The sequence below is a fragment of the Furipterus horrens genome, unplaced genomic scaffold (assembly GCF_987537825.1).
Source record: "Furipterus horrens unplaced genomic scaffold, mFurHor1.1.pri manual_scaffold_2, whole genome shotgun sequence".
In the NCBI taxonomy this organism is placed as follows: Eukaryota; Metazoa; Chordata; class Mammalia; order Chiroptera; family Furipteridae; genus Furipterus; species Furipterus horrens.
In genome coordinates this window covers 155,960,220-155,980,789 of record NW_028327172.1, presented here as the reverse complement: position 1 = coordinate 155,980,789, position 20,570 = coordinate 155,960,220, and the positions used below count along the sequence as shown (strand labels likewise).

The following is a 20,570-nucleotide window of genomic DNA, read 5'->3' as shown; positions in this document are numbered from 1 at the left end:
ACAAGCAACGCTGAGATTTTAAAACGTCTGGACCTGGCACATGCGCTCTGGGTATCTCTGACTGCAGGCTTCCGTGCGCACTGTCTGGGACGTAATCCCTGAGGCGCGCACGCGCAGTTGTGTTTGCGGGGGCCGGGGGTGGGGTAGTTGCTTGGTTACGATTATTCTGAGCTGAAAGGTTTTGAGCTGTACTACCCTGCCGGAGTGTTGTTCCGTGAAGACGTTGGCTCGTCTGGAGCGGTAATGTGGCTCACCAGATGGTGAAAAGCGGAGGGGAAAATGAGGCTGTTCTAAAGCCCTTAGGTTATCCAAGATGAAGAAGATGTTTGGTTTCGGGAGTAGGAAGGGCGTTTCGCCCATTGTCAAGTCGGACACCCCGGGGAGCTGCGTGAGAGGAAGGCATTCCCAACGTAGGCACCACCGGGACGAAGATATGGGAAAGATCCACAAAGCCGCCATTGTGGGCAGCGTAACAAAAGTGAAGCAGATTCTGTTGCTCCGGATCAGTGGCGTGAATGACAGAGACAATATGCACAGGTAATAGGGACCGCGAGGCCCACAGCCAGGGGTGGACCGGGAGGAGGTGGTGTGGACCTGGGAGAAGCGCTCACCTGCCGGGGCTCAGCCAGGTGGAGCTCAGCCCTCCTGTCGCCGAGGGCGCTGGGCTGTCTTCCCTCCCGCGGCTCCGTAGCACCTCGGTGGTGGAGACCTTAGGTGGGGTCTTGCACTCAGGCCGACTTTAGGAGCAGCAAAAACCCAAACTTAAAAGACCCATTCATAATTCCTCTCACAGAACACTTGAAGTATATGCAGCGTTTTTTATTTGATGTTCACATTTTTATACTGTAATGCGGTATACTATAGAAAAGTGCATAATAAGAGAAATAATTTCCACAATAGGTCAACTTCTGGGCCAAAAATTCTTCGGATAAAATCCAATATCCGTTTTATATCAGTGTACAGCGGTGTATATATGTTCTTTGTTGAAGGACCTCAGAAGGGAGTTTTGAAATTGGAAGATGGCTGTGGTCTTAAATAGGGAGAATCGTTTTTTTTAAATGTGTGCTCTTCCGATAATTACCAATTTTACATAAATTAAATAAAAATTTTGAGTTACACATGCTGTCTGTTGTTGTGATGAAATTAAGAAAATTACTGTATACAGTAGTGAAGATTTGCCCTTCTAGATATCAACATGTGCTATCAATTTCCACAAATTATTTACTTACTAATAGCTGAAAAGACAAAGAAGGGATTGGAACAGAATAGAAATGCCCAAACATCCAAATAGATTTAAGTCTTTAGAACTTGGTACTGTTAACATTTTATGTTTACATAAAAAGATGAATCATTCATAAATGGAGAAATAACTTAAATTATTTGGAGAAAACTAGCTAAATTTTAATCTCAAAAAATAAGTTCCAGATGGGATGTAGACTAAAATTTTCAAATATACAAAATGCAAAAATTATCAGAAGAAGACAGAACATATTTATATTTTTTTTAAGTTGATAAAGACTTCAAAATTTTGCAAGACTTCTGGTGGTCTATTGAGCAATATAAAAAAATTAAAACTCAGAAATTAATATTAATAAAATAAAAGAAAATGTACTTGCAAAATATTTACAACATGCATATCAGAGAAAACATATATCTTTGTTTTACATAGGAGATTTTGAAATCAACAAGAAAGAGAACTCTAATTTGAAACTGGACAAAGTATTTTTAGCATATCTACAAGTGACCAATGGACATAGGGGGGAAAAAAGAAAAGGAATTTATGTTGAAAAGTAGTGAAATACCGTTTTCCATCCACAAAGTTTGTGAAGGTGACCAGCAATAGTCCTTATACTGCTACTTAAAGTTTAAGTCACTTCTGACTTTTCAAATAGGCAATATGTTTATAAGTACCACATTTAAATATATATTGTTTTTTACCTATCCTACTTATACTAAAATATTTCCATAAAATAATTAGATATATTACATGCAATTTGTTTTTCTCAGCACTGCTTAAAGTAACAGTGTATTAAAAACTCATATAAATGGATTTTGTTTAAAAATTGCAGTGCATCTGTAGGATGGAATAATATGTGACCATTAAAGGTGGACTAGATAATAGAGGTATGCTGACATGAAAAGATGTACTTTGGTAGATGAGAAAGGGAGACAAAAATCAGTTTGATTATATATACACACAGACTATGCTCTTATGTAACCAAAAAATGTGCAAAATGTGATAAAATTTATTTCTGAGCATTTGTATTATAAAGTAAAATTTCTCTTCCTTTTTAAGAAATCTGATTTCTACAATGAACATGTATAGAAATTTTAGTAAAATTTTATTCTGAATGAAATAATCTTGGTGAAGAGCAGGACTATGTATCTTGAACGGATAAAAATAATTTCTCACTTTATATTTTTTTAATGTTTTTTGAGGAGTCATATATTTTGATAACTTTTACCATCTTCAAAAGTAAAGGAAGGGGGTGGGTTGGGTGGGGGAGAGAAATTGGGGGAAAAGGGGACAACTGTAATTGAAAAACCAAAATAAAAAAATTAAAAAAAAAAAAAAAAAAAGTAAAGGAAGCCCTGGCTGCTGAGGCTCAATGGATTGAGCATCGGCCTGCGAGCCAAGTGTCGCTGGTTCGATTCCCAGTCAGGGCACATGACAAGGTTGGTTGCATGTCAGGCCCCCAGTTGAGAGCGCGAGTAAGAGGCAACCACACAGTGATGTTTCTCTCCCCCTCTTTCTCCTTTCCCCTCTCTCTAAAAATAAACAAACAAATAGATTAATTTAAAAAAAAAGTAAAGGAAATCTTTTTATCTGTGCCTGTAGAGTTTATGCATATATTTAATTATATGCATATGGTTTTTATTTTATATAGTTTTATTATGAATAATATGTAAATGATTATAATCATTTTTGTGTTCTTATGAAAATAAAAAATCAAAGCTAGCAAATATAAGTGATTATTATATTGCAGAAGGATTGCTTTACTTTATAAACATTTTCTTTAAGAATATTGAACTCTCAAACATATTTACCCATTCTTTCAACTTACTTATTCATGAAATATAACCTGAATACCTTTGTAGCACGTGTATTCCACTCAGGGCCCTTTCAGTCTATCCTCAGACTCTTTTCCTCTTAAAAACTTCATGTTGCTCAGTATTAGCAAAGTAAGAAATTTAAAATTGAAGTATCAGGACTATAGCTAAAGCTTTTTCTCCCTCCTTTCAAACAAAAGTATTTCTGAAGGTAGGAAATTGTAAAAGATAACCTTTACCTCCCCTTTTGAAATGTGTAATATTATTAAATACTAATAATGATCATTGGAAATATCTAATTTCCATACAGTCTATAAGTCTAAATATTAAATAAAATGAGCCATCCTATTCACTTGAATCCATAGTTCCCTTTGGCTTAAAGTTTCTTAAACTTTTAAAAAAATTGTTTTCTTGTTTTGTCTTTCCCCATAATGCTTTTATGAACTAAAACTGATTTACATACCAACCATATGACTAGAACTGCAAAAGATCTGTTATGTTTACCATTACTTCACTTAATATAAGGCACCATGGATGGTATGATGCCTAATATTGTATGAAGGAATTTTTTTTAATGCTGCCAGTTATAGTTGTAAGACATTCTGAATTATAAATTGCATTCCAATATCAAAGTGTGAGATGTTAAAGTGTGAGAAAATAACATCTTAGAATCATTGAAATACAGTATATCTTCTCATTCTTAAAACACATCTGCAAACTAGGTATCATATTACCATTTTCTTAGTTGAATATCTTTGTGAAGTTATAGTAATAGTAATAATAATAATATAATCTAACAATTACTGAGATTTTTTTTTGTGCTAGGTACTGTAGTAAACACAGCATAACTTTTCATTTAAGCAAACAGTGTTCTATGAGATAACTAGTATTTTTAACCCCATTTTGTTGATGAGGAAATTGAGGTACAGAAAGGCTAAGTGATAGCTAATAAGTGACAGGGTTAAAATTGGATCAGACCCAAGCTGAGCTGAATTCCCAGGTCATGGTCTCTCTATTCCATTAAGCTGCTCCTTCATTAATGTGGTGTGTAACAAAAACTAATACATATTGTACTGTCTTCAGGAAAAAACTAAATATTTGTTTTGAAGGCATAGGGATAACTTTTTAAAAAATTTATTAATAGTTTACATATAATAATAAATGCTTAATTAATCATTTAACATAGAAGCTGGTAGATATTATGAACTCAATGAGTGTATATAACTTTATTATTATCTTCATATTGTTATTTTTAAACTAACTATAAAGTTCTAAATGTAGATATTTATCATTGTAATGAAGGATTATTAAGTCATTTTGTTGTTGTACATCCCTGTTTACATTTCTTTTGGGGGGGGATAACTTTTAATGTTTGCAATTGCGTGAATAATTTTATGTTTTGAGATAGTGCATTCTAGGTTCCTAAAAATGTCTCTCACTTGCACAGAACTGCTCTACATTTGGCCTGTGCCAATGGCCATGCGCGAGTGGTCACTCTCCTAATAGACAGAAAATGCGAGATGAACTTCGGTGACATTGATGAAAGGACAGCTCTGATTACGGTATGGAGTAGCCAACTATGTCAGCATGAGATTTGTTTCATTTAATTACTTAGAATAAAAATGAATTTATCTCATTTAGCTGTAAGTTATTGTTGAAATGTTTACTTTGACTTCCTAGCATTTATGATCTATTTCTCGGCATACTACTGACAGGCTGTACAATGCCAGGAGGAGGAATGTGCGACTATTCTGTTAGAACGTGGTGCTGACCCAAATATAATGGACATCGAAGGCAACACTGCGCTCCACTACGCTGCCCTGGGTCACAATACAGAGATAGTAGCAGAGCTGCTTTCACATAATGCAGATATTGAAGCAAGAAACAAGGTATAGATCAACTGACTTTATTTACAAAATATTTGAAATACATGTTTTTATTTTAGCCCCCAGCATTTTTTTTCTCACATGCATATTCTGAATATAATATATCAGGCCCTGTCACCATGGGAACAACTCCAAAGCCAGGTCAGGGAGGGCTGGAGAAATGAGGTGTCCATGGAAAGGGCAAAGCACTGTCTCCAGCTACCCTTCAGCCCAGAAGGAAAAAGTTCCTGTTAGTGCCCGGGACTGGGTGATAGGCTGAGAGCCCGCCTAGGACTGAAGGCCTGCAGGGAGTGAAGTGAAGGTGGGGCTGGCTCCTGTGCAGGCAGGGGCTTAGGAAACCGGGGCTGCTGGGGATGGGTGGGTGGAAGAGACCTAGTACCCAGCAGGGGGAGCTGGGTGAGTGCAAGTGAGAAGGGAAGCAGAAGTCCACAGGCCCTGAACATTCCAGAACACCAGAGTTTAGAAGGCTGCGGCAAGAGAGTCAGGCCATGTCTTGACATTACCAAAGGCATCCACTTGTGCTCATAGCCACTCTGCCAGCCACACACCTCTTGGGATTTTCCACGTGAGAGTGGACCTCCTGCTCAGCCTCGGGTGGATCCCCAGTGGGGTTGTAGCTGTACACAGGGCGCACGTGATGGCAAAGCAGTCCACCCAGTTTTACTCCTGGACACACATTACCTCTCACCACTGCAACCCTGACAGGAACAGCCTCGGCGGACACAGGTGGGGTTGATTTTACATATTTGGAAGCTGAAGCATTCTCTGAATAAAAATATCTTGAAATAACTTAATTGTATAAGATTTCTCTTTACATAATGATACTTTTGAAGAAGCAGTAGAGGATATAGCTCTCTTTTATGCCCTACTGATATATATTTATGAAAACAATTTATTAGAGGTAAAACTTCTAAAAAATATTTTTCAGCCGAGTTTTTCCCTAATTAATGTAAAACAACAGAGGAAAGCAAAATATCCCATGGAAATAGGCATTATCTTAAAACTCAAACAAAACAAAACATTTTATACTAAATGCTGCTATTGACAAGTTTTTATATGATAAAGAAGTGATTTATATAAAAGTGATTTATCATTGGCCAAAGCCTAAGAGGGAAAAAGGAAAACGAAAGAGAAAGAGCAATTAGAAATACCGAGGCCAATTTGGAAATATGTTGATTGAGAGGAAATAACCAGAAAAGGGTTTTTTTGGGTTTTTTGGGATTTATTTTTTGTTTTTCCTCTCCTTGCAGTTTATGTGTTTGGATAAAGCGCTCTTCATTTTTCAGGGACAGTGATTTTTAGTTTGGGAGGGTGCATCAGTGAGTTATAAACTTGCCTCAAGATCAATATTAGGAGGCTCTGAGACCACCAGACTGGCATTGAACAGTGATCATTAAGTGGGGACCAAGAGGAAAGGACAGGTGATTAACTGAGCTATTACTCTATTCTGGCAGAAACAGTCACTTAGATAAGAGTCTGAACTCTGTTCTCAAATCCAGAAGGTCTTGATGGGAAGTAAGGAGTTTATAAATAATGAAATCGAGTTGCATTTTGAGTTTAATAGTCCCTTTTGACCCCTACCCGGGAAATTAAATGCTGTTTTGATAAGTTATTTATATCTCTTACACTTTTAGTTGGCCCAGTCCTCAAGTGACAGAGGGGTTTGGCCAGGCAGGTGAGAGACGAGACTAAAGTGACTGTGTACTTTACTAGTTCTCAACTTGAAGTGTGCTGGTGAACCACAGTCACCTGATGGACTTTAAAAAGTTTTCAATTCTAGGCTCTTCCTTAAAGATTTTGCCTGAGTAAATCTAATAATCCTGGACGTGTGTATTTAGAAATATTTCCTTGAGATTCTGATATAACACTTGGTTAAGAACTACTGAATGGGTAAGTGTAATGTGTAAATTCACAGATCGCACAAACTTAAGCAATCTCTAAAAGACTTGGAATTTGATAGGTGAAACTTCCTTAAACTCTCTCCTTTTCAGCAATATTGGCCTGACTTTCAAGTGTTGCCACCTCTTCGCTTAAGAAGTTACTGGGAACATTATTGGCAATACCTACTGACTTAAAGAACACCTTTTTCCTTTCAACCATCCAGTCTTTAGATATTTGCTTATGGGTCATCTGTTAATTAGTAGAATCGGACCCTTTAAGAATTTTGCATCATTTGTTCTTGTTCAGATCCTTAGATCAGCAAATGTTTACCACAAGCAGGATTTTCCTGCAATAATATTAAGTCTTGAGGCTTCTTTTTAGTTGAAATAGTGTGATGAACTGTTTCATTATGTGTTAAATTCATAGAACCCTGGCATAATCAGGATGGCAGCTTTAAACATTAAAACATCAAAAACCATGAATTTAATAACAATGACGATGAGAATTGTTTCAGTAATTTAGTTTCAGCAGTTCTATCAACTAATTATCTATTTGATTAACAATTTCAGAGAATTAAATACAAATTAATTATAGTTTTAATAAGTATTGGTGAATTTTTGTAGTGGGTATTATTAGTCTAAATAATTATTTTTATTACATACATAGCCCTAAATATTGGTAAGACATATGATGCTAATGAAAGAAATGGGTTTAAATATAAATATTTGCTTTATACACAACCATTTAAAAACATAGCAAATAAAAACACAAGTGGGCTCTAGCCTAAATGTGGGCCCTGAATGTTTATTTTGCTTCCATAAATTGAGTCAACATTTAAATTTAGGAGACTCATGTGGAAATCTGGATTTCAAGCTTCTCTTAACAAATCAAATATGGCACCCCATAAGCCCATACTGCTGTTTGCTATGTTGTGGAGAATCTGACCCTTTCATATGAGACATGTGTTCTCTAGTTTGCTGCCATCCCTACCTAGATTATTTTCTTACTTGCATTACCTACTTTACCTCTATAAGCACTTGAGTTTAAAATTCCTGTATTATATTTTATTAAAGACATCAATATTTTCAAGACCATCTGCATCCATTTATATATATTTTATAGTAATCTTTCAAGAATGGGATTGAATTTTTCACGTTAGAATTTATGTTGTTGTTTTAAAAAACTTTTCCTTTATAGGTCCTATAAATAATCATATTCTTGTTACTGCACAGGGACCAGCCTAGAGCTGGTCTGCATCAGGCCAGCTTGTAGTGTGTGGTTCTTGACTTCATGTAGGAAGGATTTTGCAACAGCAGTCTAAGTGATTTTGAGAGTACATTTATTATAGCTGGGGACCGTGAAACAAAGGAAGGGCTTATGGTAGAAGTGGCAACAGGAGAGAGCCTAGGCAGTGCTCTGCTTTGGTTCCCTGGAAACATTGTAGGGAGGAAGTGAGCCCAGGTGGGGCAGCTGTTAGCTCACTGGAGAGTCAAAGAAAAAGAGAGCCTTGGAGAAAGGATCAGGGGATAAGCCGGGTTAGCTGAGGGTTAGCTGCTGCTGCCCGCTGCTCCCCTGGCTGTACGTCTCATGGACACCCTTAGAGTTTAGAAAGAAGTAAAAAATTCATGGCCTGGACGGGGCATGGGTGTGCTCCAGTGCAAGCCCGCAGTGAGTCTTTGTCCTGAGGGCTTTTTCTCTCTCTCTCTTTTTTATTTTTTCCCATGCTGGCAAGAATCTTAGGGGAGGGTTTCAGTAAACTATTCAACAGCTTTCTGGGTGCATTTTTAATATCCTGATGGCGTCAAAATGAGCATATAGAGGGGTTTGGGATTATTCTTTGGTCTGCTATACTATTTTACTGTTACCTTAGGTCTGACTGGCTTCTAATGAGGTTTTTGTTATTTGTACTCCTGACTTCATCTGTGCTTGGGTTTAGCTGGCACAATTAGCATTAATTGGGTCTCTGTTCTCTATTTTCCAGACCAGGGTGATTTTGGCTATGTATTCTCTGGTTAGGGAGGAGAGGTATACCATTTGCTCTCCGATGTCCTTGGTTAGAGGCAATAAGGTCTTGTGATAACCAGCTTATTGTGAGTTGCTTACACTGTTTGACCTGTCTCTTAATTTAGAGTCCCATTTTTTTAGAAACCATTTTGAAGCAGGAGTGACTGACGTTGACATCTGGGATCCTGATAGCTTTAGTAGAAGAGAGTCAAGCAACTGTGTATAACCTGGAGAAAACCTTCACCTCTGTTGCAAAGCTCTCAAAACTGTATCCATGCAACTCTGTAATTTACAAATGTTAATGTTTGCCACAGAAAACTATTGACAAATTGGGATTAAGCAAAGTTAAATATTTTTTTAGTACTGAGCATACAATGCACAGTTTTGTAATATTTTTTAAACATAGGTGATCCTTCGGGATCTTTTTTCTGCTGGGACATAGTGCTACAATTCTGGCAAAGTAGGGTACATATTCTTTGAAATACAATTTAAGAAACACTAGAGTTAATTATTTAGGTTATTAATTCAGTAAAAGTATTGAAAGCATTTACTACTATGTTTTATAGTTTGGAAATACAGAGATCAAAAAATAGCTTCAGCCCTCATGAAGCTCTTGTTTTAGATGGGGAGCAATGAAATAACGCCAGTATCCCACGATAGGTACTGTGATAGGAACACAGACTCTTGAAAACCAGTACTGTACGTGTTTGAAGTGAGTTCTGGAGAGTGATGTTGCAGTTAATCTACTGAAGAGGGAGAGGTGGGCATTTTAAAGAGAAGCAGCAGCCGGTGACAGCACAGGGGTGAAAAGGAAGGGGCTGCTTTTTTTTCTTTTTAAAATACTTTATGTATTTGTTTTTAGAGAGAGAGAGAGAGGGAGAGAAACATCTATGTGAGAAACATCAGTCTGTTACCTCTCATACTGCCCTGACCAGGGACCACCGCAACCTAGGCATGTTCTCTGTCCGGGAATCAAATCAACTGAGTCACACTGGTCAGGGTGGAAGGGGCTACTTTTATTTACTTTCTGTATTATGTGTTTAAGTTCAGAGGATCTTTTATAAGTTTTAAAATTTAGTTGGATATATGTTATTTCATAAATTATAAATTGTTTTTGCTGCTTTACAGGAGGGCCTCACACCACTTTCACTTGCTAAGCGTGAACACAGAGAGAAAATGGTGGAATTTTTAGTAAACAGAGGTGCAAAAGTCCATCAGTTGGAAAGGTACAGTTGTTCATTTTCTTTATTGTTTTTGAGTGGAACAATCATTCAAGTCAGAAAGATTAAATTAATAATAATAAGATTAATTTATAATTATATAGTGAAAAATACCAAACATAATCAACTAGGTAGAAAAACAATTATTCTGGGTAGGCAACTGGAAGGAGAGTATAACATGGTTTCATATTCATTTATAATATTGAGTGACGTCATTTTTTGGTTATATGATCTTAGCTAGAGGGGTTTCCTCTTGGTTTTATTAGTTTTATATTGTATGGATTCTGTTAGTTTAATATTATGATACAATATTGGATTTAGTCTCCCTTAATAGTTTTTTTTTTTACCTTTACTTTGCATATAGTTTTCCTTAAAAGATGTATATTAAAATTAAGTAGGAATTGATTTTGTCTTTTGGATGACCCTGCTTTACATTTCTCTCTCTGATGAATACTGGTGTTATTAGATTATCCCTAAGTGGCTATGAATTACTGCTGCTAGATACTATGTATTCATCCTTTTTCATTTCTAGTATATTTTGATGTTTTTATTTCTAATTGGTATGGTAGAAGGAAGGAAGATAACTTTAATTGAATAAACTTTTCCTTTAATGAAGATGAGTCATAGGCGGGTGATAAAGGAAAGAGATAAGCTTTCAGGTCACTTGAGACTGGGTTTAATGTCTAGCTTTCCTTCTTGCCAGCTGCGTGACCTTGGCAACATTACTTATCATCCCCAGATATGTTCCTGATATGAAAAAGAGAATCCTAATGTATCCTTCAAGGCTGGTTGTGTGTAAGATTATCTAGCATTTAACTGTGCCTACCTCATGCTTGTCAGCATCAGTAACACTATGACTAGGTATGGGGAGCATGTCGAGGGAAGTCAGGTGAGAGGGGAAAGAGGGAGGGAAATGGTGCAGAAATTAAGAAGCGTAGTAGGAGGATGCAGAATGGTACAGGAGGATGTTGAGAAGAGCTTTATGCACAACCCAAGGACATGGATTAAGTCGGGGGGACTGATGGAGGGAGGGCGGTTGCTAGGTAAAGGGGAGCGAAGGGAAAAGAAATTCGGACAGCTGTAACAGCATAATCAATAAAACATACAAAAAATAACACTATGACTATTAACATCATAATTATTATTGATATTATTGTTTTAAGCCTGCCAAAAAGCTCTTACTTACCTGACTTCTAGCTGACTTTGAAGTACAATATAACAGACTAAGGATGAAACAGGAAATTCTTTTAAATCTTCACCTACTTCAGATTAGTGACCTCAGCATACTTTCTTATCCATCTGAGGATTTTAAATTAGCAAATTCTACTGTGTAATACCCAAGTGGGACAAGAGGCTTTCTTTTTGTCCCTTTATTTTAGCCTTGGAAGTAATTTACAAAGATAAATACTTAAGCATGTGAATGATCAATTCTACACAGATAAACAGGGTATTGACTTGATAACATATATCAAATTAGATGTTTAAATGACTTAATTGAAGTTCCCAAGGGTGAAGTTTACCTCTGTGTTATAATAGAACAGCCCTCATGCTTGCAGTAAATGATGAGTCCACAAATATAGTCAGGCTTTTTCTTCAGCATGGCACTGATTTCTTTTCTCAAGGTAACTATGGATGGACTACAGAAGAATATGCTTTTGTTAGTGGTCTTCATTTGTAAGTGTTTACATTAAAATGCTAGTTATCGCTAAACGTAGGTTTAAAATAATTTAACCATTACTTCTTATGTAAAAGGTAAGATTTCATAGTTTGGTTCAGGCAGTCTGGGAATGGCACTGGATTAGTCTGTGCCAGCAGCCAGAAACCAAGCAAAAGACTAGACTAGTAAGAAGCAGCAATGGGCCAGATTCTTTATCTCAAAACTTTTAAGATCTTTATTGTTTTGGATCCTAATATTACCCATTTCATTCTATATAGAACCCTATGCATGGGGTAAAAATAATGTCACATCTCTGATTTTTCTAACTAGTTATTTGGGACCTTGAAATCTTAGGTTTAGCCAAAGATTCTGTATTTTCTGGGGGCAAACTCCTATAATCTCATCTTTGAATTTTTCAACAACCTAAAGGGTTCCCTAAGTCCAAGGGAGCCAATTATCCTTTACAGGTCAGAGGGAGAAGTAAAACAAAGACACTAATCATTTTGTTGTTTCCATTGATTCTATTGCTGCAGACTTGCTATTGAAACTGGTCCTACAGTCATGATAGATCTATGCTCCTAGGTTACCCTTGCTGATCCAGATTCCCAAGTCTTCATGTTGATCCACACTTGGACTTGAAAGTTACAGCTTTTTCTTTTTTTTTTTTTTTAGTTTACATACATATGCTTGTATGTTCAGCCCTTATTCTAATTACTCGTACCTTGTTCTGGCAGCTGAACCTCCTAGCTTTAGACAGCCACAGTCTTCCATACACATTTGAAAACCTATGGAGAGCTCACAACTTAGTCCAGACCTTTGTGCACTAGTTATCCTTTGAGCATCTTATTTGCTTTTTTCTGTTAGCAGGTATTTGTTGGAAGCATTCTAAGCTGTCAGAGAGGTTCAAATAATGTTGCAGGAAAAGATCAGACTTTCCTTTCTTTTTCATTATCAGATTTCTAACCCAAGGCCACTTTCTGTCCTGTAGAGCATCTTTGTTTAAGTCAAGGAAGGTGCCATATCACCTTTCCTAGAATAATAGGCATCAACTTGCCTGAGATTCTATAGTTAAGGTTGACCCCTCAAGTGATCTGTTTTCCGTAACAATGAAACTCTCCCAATTGCTTGAATTTACCTCATGTATCAAAATATTTTAATTATGCCTCACATGGAAGTCAGTAAACAGAAAGCTCTTAAGTCAAAATAGGTTATTGGGTATTAGAATTGCTAAAGCCCTATCCCTGACTCATCAGTATCCATGATTGACAAGTAGGATTTTATCTTCCAAGTCTATTGGGAATAAACAGGGAGATTAAGCATCGTTCTCATAAAGATCTGCTGGTTCAGAGTCTGAGCAGGTGGAGAAGGATGCTAGTAGTCCAGGCCGGGTCCTGACTTCTATTAATTTTCTGCCATTTGTATGATTAGCTACAATAAGAGGGGAATATTATGTTATCTGACTTAATGAAGTAATATATTTCTAAATAAATTTCATTGCAAGTTATATAATAGCTGAGATGCCATTAATTACAAGCCACAAAGAAGGAGCAGCTAATAACTAACTTAATTCTATTTTCTGGAAACTGCAACAGTTAAATGTTAGAAACTATGAAAAACCCACTTTGGGGTTGATTTGCGATTTCATAGTAGGTTCAACAAATAAAGTTCATGAACAGATTTTACTTTTACTATGCTGTTTCCCTAAGCATCTCTTCTTGGTGTATTATCTCATTTAGTCAATCATCCTAACAACCTTGTAGAATAAGGCAGTAAGATTCTTATATTGCAGAGGAGGATTTCAAGCCAAAGAGAAGTACTGTTTTAGAACAAATAGCTATTGGCTACAGACCTAGGACTTCTGAGTTTAAGACACTTGCCATTATGTCAAGCTAACTCTAATTAATTTACAGAAGTGTATTGCCATCAAGTCATGACTGTTTCATGTTTTTATTTTCCTTAATAAAAAGTTTGTAGAATTTACAAATTTGAAATGTATGGTATGAAGTCTTGATATTAGCTCAAGATATTATCTGAAATACTCTAAGAATTTAATATATTTGAAAAATATTTTTGATGTCAGTATTAAGGTAGTAATATTATTTATCACCAATTTTATGCACAGCAATCATCAACTAACTTGTGGAAATACAGAAGAAAGGAGATCTAAAACGTGTTCCGAAAGTAGCAAAAGTCTTGGTAAGACATCTAATAGTGAATTACTTTTGGCAGTCCTGCCATTGGTAAGTAAGAGTAAAGAAGTTTTGATAAGAAAGAGCAGTGAAAAAAAATGTGTAAATCTCACGTACAGTTTTTCTTTCATAATTTCTTTCTTAATAGAATAGTATTCAGTACTGCTTAAAAAGTTTATTGTAGTTAATTTAAAATCTGGGACAGTATTTTCTGAAAAAAAGTTCATTTCTTTAGTCATGACCCCTAAAATTTCATATCTTTATGTAAAAACGAAAAAAGATTTTAAAGTTAGGATGTTGTATGTTTCCTCTATAATCGTCGTCGTCGTCGGCAGCCGTCCGTCTCGAGAGACGATGGTGTAGCTTCTTAAGAGTCCATCTGCACCGCCGAGAATGGCTGTGCAGTCCGACTCGGGAGTGACATAGTATCTGTCTCCTCCCATGCGATGATGCTGAAGCTACAGAGCCTGGGCCGGGTGATATGGAGGGTCTGCTGTTGCCCATGCAGCAGACCCCCCCTCTCTTCGCAGCTGAAGGGTCCAAGGGAAAGACGGAGTCGATACAGCTTGGGTTCAGGTGCGCCGCAGGAGTTGCCGGTGTTGACCACAACGTCAAACCGCCTTAGGGACTCCGGCTCCGGATTTTCTGTCGGGGTTTACTCCCTTAGCCTTTCCCCTGAAGAGGTATGCCGCAAGGCAGCGGAGGTTTTTTGGAGTCAGAGTTTTCCTTCTCTGATCCTCTATAATCACATAATAACAAATTGTACTTGTTATAAAAATGGTTCTTTTCTTTAGTTTTTACAACAAATGGATTATATTTAGGAAGTAAATACTTGTTATTATGTCCTGATTTGTCTGACTAAAAAAAGTAACTAAAACTGGGAACTCAACAATACCTTCCTAGTGCCATAAACAAATGGCAAGCGGTAAGAACTACAAAACTTAGCCAGTGTGCAGCATTCCCAATGAGATTGTTTTTTAAAGATATCTACCGATAGATAAGTCAGAAAAGCAATGCCTTGTTGAGAAGCGTAAGTTATTCTATATGTTGTTATACGAACAGGGTCTCACTGTTATCAACTTCCTTTCTCATAGGTCAAAACAGAATGAGATATTTTGACTTAATTAGAACAAGCTGTTTCCTTCTGTTTGTTGGATAATTGTCATGATACTGTAATTTCTTTAGAACAAGATACTCTGTTGCCATTGGTCAAAAGATAATCAAAGTAAATATTCAATAGCCCAAAGTCAACACATTTTTAATAAAAGTATAAAAATGTTTCACAGTAACAAAAATCGCTGGTGTGCTAGCTGGATGTGACACCTAGTGCATCGCGCAGCCTGAGCTGTATGAGGACACCTTTGACTTAGTAGACCTTTATCAAAGGACTTGTGTAGGTTGTTTTGCGAGTTATAAGAAACACAAAGATGAAATAGAGTTTTGATATTTAAGGCATTCATAATATGATAGAGCTGTCCTTGGTTTATTTCTGTGGTTTTTTTAAACGTACTTTTCAAAGAAATTTTCAAAGTTCATTTATTCATTTGTCTGCTTAATGGTGTGCCATTTAACTCTCAAGTGCCTTAGGTGCTAAGTGTTACTCTGATGTTGCAAAATACAAATATTTTAAAAACACAGTCCCTGCCCTTCAAGAGGATGTTGTTATTGTCATTTGTATTACTTACTATACTTTATTCAGTGCTTACTAGGGACCAGAGCCCACTAGGAATTTATAATTATCGTTATTTATTCTTTTCTATTAATGCATAATATGTCCCATACACTTTAAGTGCATAATGGGGAATTAGGGTTTTTAGAAAGTGGGTAGAATGTTTTTTCAGCTACCATCAGTTCTTTATGAAATTTTCACCTATCCATGTTGAAATAAAAAAGCCAGGAAGCTTCATTTATTCCACTTAAAATGTGCTCTGTTTCTAGGCCTACGTGTTTTTTATTTATTTTCCTTAAAAAATCTTATTCATTTAAGAAATAGCAATAATAGTTGGTAGTGTTTTTTTCCCTTTGAAAGCCATCTCTTAAGAGCCCATGATTGACTAGGGCAGAAGCAGTGGCAAAGTAAAGCAGAGACAGAAGAGGTCTAGTTAATATGATTTAATGATGACTGAATTTAAGAAGTTAGCAGGGAGAGAGAAATCTTAAGATGATTCATAGGTTTGCAGGTTGTGCACTAGTATTTTAATTGGACATGCAGACTAGGACTTTATCAGATGAACAGGGAAGAGCAGCAGGTCAACAGAGAAGACCAGTTTTCTTTTTCCATACGTGTTGAGATGGAATATCCATGGATAACTTATGTACATTTTGTAGACAATTATTTTTGACTTTTTGCCTTGTCCTGTCAACAAATGCCTTTAATAGTGAGCTATATTTTTAGTATATTAAGAAATTAAGAAAAAATTGGGAACAAATAGAATGAGTAGCAGGGGGGAAGTAAAGGCAGGACTCTCACCATTGCAGTCTAACAAAGAACTTAATAGAGCAGGCAAGAAGCAGAGGGAGACATGTCTCACCCGTTGACCAGTAGTCGTGACCTGGTCTGATGAGGCTGCCAGGCATTCCAGACTACACAAGTAAACTATGATAGTGCAGGGGGAGCCCTTGGAAGTCTGTGCGTATCATCTCCAGTAGCTGGGAAAAGAAAAACCTTGAGACAGGTAGTCATCCCAAGACCTGGAAGTGGGGAGGGGAGGGGTCTATGGTGTCAAAAGAAAAAGCCCATACAAGAATTCAGTTAACTGCCTGCCTTCTGTCACGTATGCAAAATGAACAAATAAAGTCTGCAGCGAGATAAGGTTTGGGACTAACAGACTCCCACTCATACCTACATTTGGGTAGTCACATCTCCCTGGGGGAAGCTGGCACCAACTTTAGTCACCCGCCTTTGGCCACCCTTGTTTTTGCCACCCTTGCTTTGGCTTTCCCATTCACTGATAAACTTTGAATGCACACTTCTAGGCTCACTGATCTATAATTCTTTACTGCATAGGTGAGAAGAACCAGGGTCCGGTAACCATACTACATATGATAACTATAGCTATCACAAGTGATTGATTCACAGTTATTATAAAAAATTAAGCACTGCTTAGTTGGAGAAAATTAACAGTGGTGTTTTTATTTTCTTTATAGGAAGTTTCATACTATAGAATGTATTGTCAGTCATTAGAAGTCTTTATTTCTTATTCTGATTATAATAGGATTGTTACTGGTTTCACATATTTTCTGACATCATTGTTTCATTTATTCCTTTTATGTCTTTATTCACGTGGATATAGATCTACTGGAATTTCGAAAACAAGTATCAACACAAACAAATTCAAGGACAGGTATAACACATCAGGCCAAATAATGACTTATCATTATCACCCAAAGTTCATAGTTTACATTAAGTTTCACTCTTTGCGTTGTACATTCTATGGGCTTTGACAATGTCTGATGACATGTACCCACTATTATAGTATCCTATAGAATTGTTTGACTGCCCTAAAAATCCTTCATGCTCTGCTTATTTATCACACCCTCCACCTTAACTCCTGGAAACCACAGATCTTTTTACTGAATGTCATATAGTTGGAATCATACAGTAAGTTTTTGAATGTTTAAAAAATTAAAATTTCCAAGGTAATTAAATGTAGTTATCCAAGATGTTTTTTTGTCCTTTATGGGTTGTTGCTGCTGCTGTTGTTGTTCATCAGCATAGGATCTGATGAAATATGCCTTACAAGCTGAGAAAGCATGATTTCTATAGGCATTTGTCACATACTGGGGAGGGTTGAGAAAAATTACATCACGCACTACTGCATAGCCCTAACTATTTGGACCATCCTTCTCTCTGAGGTGGGTCCAGATAGATTCTAGCCATGTAAGGAGACTGTCTCAACGAGCTATACTTGATAAAACTGGAACCACAAAGTCTGTCATACTTATCCTGCGATGGGAAATAGGGCCAGAAAGTGTCTGTTTCCTATGTTTTGCCATGCGCAAAGTGTACTGCCTGTAGCCAGGCTCCCTTGTGATAGAGTGGACAGAGCTGAGAAATTGTATTGTATTACAGCAAAATAAGTATACTCTCTTCTAACTAAGGGTAGGAGTCTGGAAAAATTATTCATTTCAAGTTTGACATTGTTAGTTTATGATACTGATTCTACTGATAATATTTTCTGTCAGTTTGATAGGATTTGGTTAGAATTATGATCATTGTAAATAGCAGTTCACTTGTAGATATCAGATTATGATCTCCTTTTTTTTTCTCCTGCATTTGATATATATAAAGGAGGAGAAGTAGATATTTTTAATGTATTAATTGCCTACTAATAGTATCATTCATATTCATTGTAGTATAATCATAGGTCCCAAAAGACTACTTTCTAACAAAGCATCAGTCTGGTACTTTTAAAGTTCTGTATTTTTCCACTGTTGATTTAAAATGTATTTTACTTTTTTTTTTAACAGTGAGTGAGAAGTCTGAAGAAGACCCTTTCAACAGGTAGGATTTTATGGATTTTTAAAAACCGTATGTTAACTAAGGGAATGCAGAGAAAAGAAACTAACATTTCTTGAGTGTTCTGCCCTGGGCTGGACACTATACTATGAAATTAACATGTGTTATATAGTCACCGCAATACCTTTGCAAAGTAGCTATGCCCTAATAGCCTACTTTTCATTAATTAGGCAGCTGTGGTTCAGGGAGGTTGATGAGTTGACCCATGATTCCATAGTTAACAAGTGGCTGACCCATGGTTGGAGTGTCATTCTGCCTGGCTCCCAAATCCCTTCTGTTGTCCTTCAACATACACTGCCAAGTTTCTGTGTGGCCCTGGCATCAAGATATAGATACAAATCAGATCACCCCAGAATGTCAGATCTAGTTGTGTGTTAACTATGATTTAGAGTTTTCCTAAGAAACCCAAGCATTTCTCTTAATATACTCGACAATTGCAGTGGTAACTAGTACCTTGTTTTTCACAACAAAGACTTTAGGGCACATCATAGTTAGCTATGGCCACAGAACCATAGATTTGACCTAAGGAAAACCTAATCAGGCAAGTGTTTTTAAGTATAATAGTATCTGTTCTTCTTGATATGAATTATTCTTTGTAAGTGAAAAATATCTGTGTATAAACCATGTTATGTTAATTAAATTCAGCATCTATTTAAAAGATATTTCTAAATGATTTCTCTACTCACTGACTTCCCAGTCTGGTTTTCTCTTCAGGCCAGTAACTTGGCCTAGTTGTAGTTTTTTTCTTTTTCATAGAGTCCTTTTTTCTTTCATGACATTTTAGATTTTTAACTTTCTTCTCTGCCTTTTTTGGAGTTTCTCTCATTGTGTTAGTTTTTTCCACTTTCGCCTGTTACGTGTTGTCCATTTTTCTATAGATAGAATGAAGAGCACATAGAATTGTAGGACTTTAAGGAATCTTAGCAATTAAATAATCAGAACACCCACTAGTACTTCAACCTGTGTTTAACATTCTGGCCAACTGGTTGCTCACATGGAGAATTGGAAACTCAAAGAAATTAGAGTGACTTACTTGGATATCGTAAGTGGTGGAAGTGAGATGTAAATTTAGATTTCTAAGCCTGTAGGATTGGGTTTAATGAATGCAGTGAAAGAAGACAGAATAGAATTAGCAGGGAAATCAGGAGGAAAAACACTGGGTTGGGATAGGAATAAGGGTTTTAGAAAAGAGATGGGAGAGATCAGATAGGGGCAAGAGATCAGAGTAGAGGGGTTTATGACAAGTTAAAGATAAGTTACAAGAAGGAAGGCCACAGGATGTTGGGAGTTTTCTAGAAAGGCAGATTAAAATAAAGGGTTCAAGAGAGTCCTGAAGATGTTCCTGTTCTTTTGTCTGTTTGCTTAATTTGGAAAACTAGAAAAATTCAAAGTTTCTATTGAAAAGTATTAGAATAATTTAGAAAGATTCTCCTTATTGCAAACGGGACTATGGTATCATCTATCTGAACCCCTACTTACAGAGTGGGGCTTTGATCCCCTTGAGTCATAGGGGACTGGAGATTGCTGAACTATATAGATCTGTGGCCCAAGGCAGGTGTCTCCTCACCTCTGCCCCTTTTCTCAATTAGCTGATAGCCTTCCCATGTAGGAATAGGGTAGGAAATGGGTAGGACTGGCTGTTAAATCAGTAATGGAGGTGGGTAGTTGATAACATGCCTATGTTAGGTATGGATGGCAGACTTGTTTTCCAGGAGCAGGGAAGTAGAGAGCTCTTACTCTTGGTTATTTGAACCCATTCTTGTTTCAAGAGTGTGTGCCTCTGTAGGCTGAAGATTTAAAGCTTGGAGATGGTCTTGGAGGCTGCAGAAGGGTAATCTGGGAGTGGGAAGGCTAATGTCATACACATTTGTTCTTTGACATTTGGACATTTAACTTTTAAACATTTCAAGAAACTCCCTGTACTGTTCTAGGGTAAAATGAAGAAATGTTGTCACCTTAGTAAGTTCCTTCCTAAAGAACCTAGATTAGTCCTTTGACGGACATAGTTTAGTCCTTAAACCAAGGACAGACAATGGAGAAGAAACAGTCTGTCTTTCCACCTTGATTCAGGTCATCAGATCTTTTCCAGTTCAGGAGTCAAAAGTTATGTCAGCCATTTATTGGATTTTTAATTCAGGCTTCAGGACTTCTGGTGAAAAATTA

The 20,570-nt window shown here is 36.8% G+C and overlaps 1 protein-coding gene across 1 annotated transcript in view; it reads left to right on the top strand.

Moving 5' to 3' along the window:
• The first annotated feature begins 210 nt into the window (after positions 1–210).
• Positions 211–20,570, top strand: part of ANKRD26 (ankyrin repeat domain 26) — a 127,795-nt gene continuing 107,435 nt past the window's right edge. The window contains exons 1-7 of the mRNA XM_090267369.1: positions 211–537; positions 4,499–4,613; positions 4,767–4,940; positions 9,951–10,048; positions 13,822–13,895; positions 17,182–17,232; positions 18,359–18,392. Coding sequence (XP_090123495.1) covers positions 314–537; positions 4,499–4,613; positions 4,767–4,940; positions 9,951–10,048; positions 13,822–13,895; positions 17,182–17,232; positions 18,359–18,392 — 770 coding nt within the window. The 5' untranslated portion in view covers positions 211–313. The remainder of the gene's footprint in view (positions 538–4,498; positions 4,614–4,766; positions 4,941–9,950; positions 10,049–13,821; positions 13,896–17,181; positions 17,233–18,358; positions 18,393–20,570) is intronic.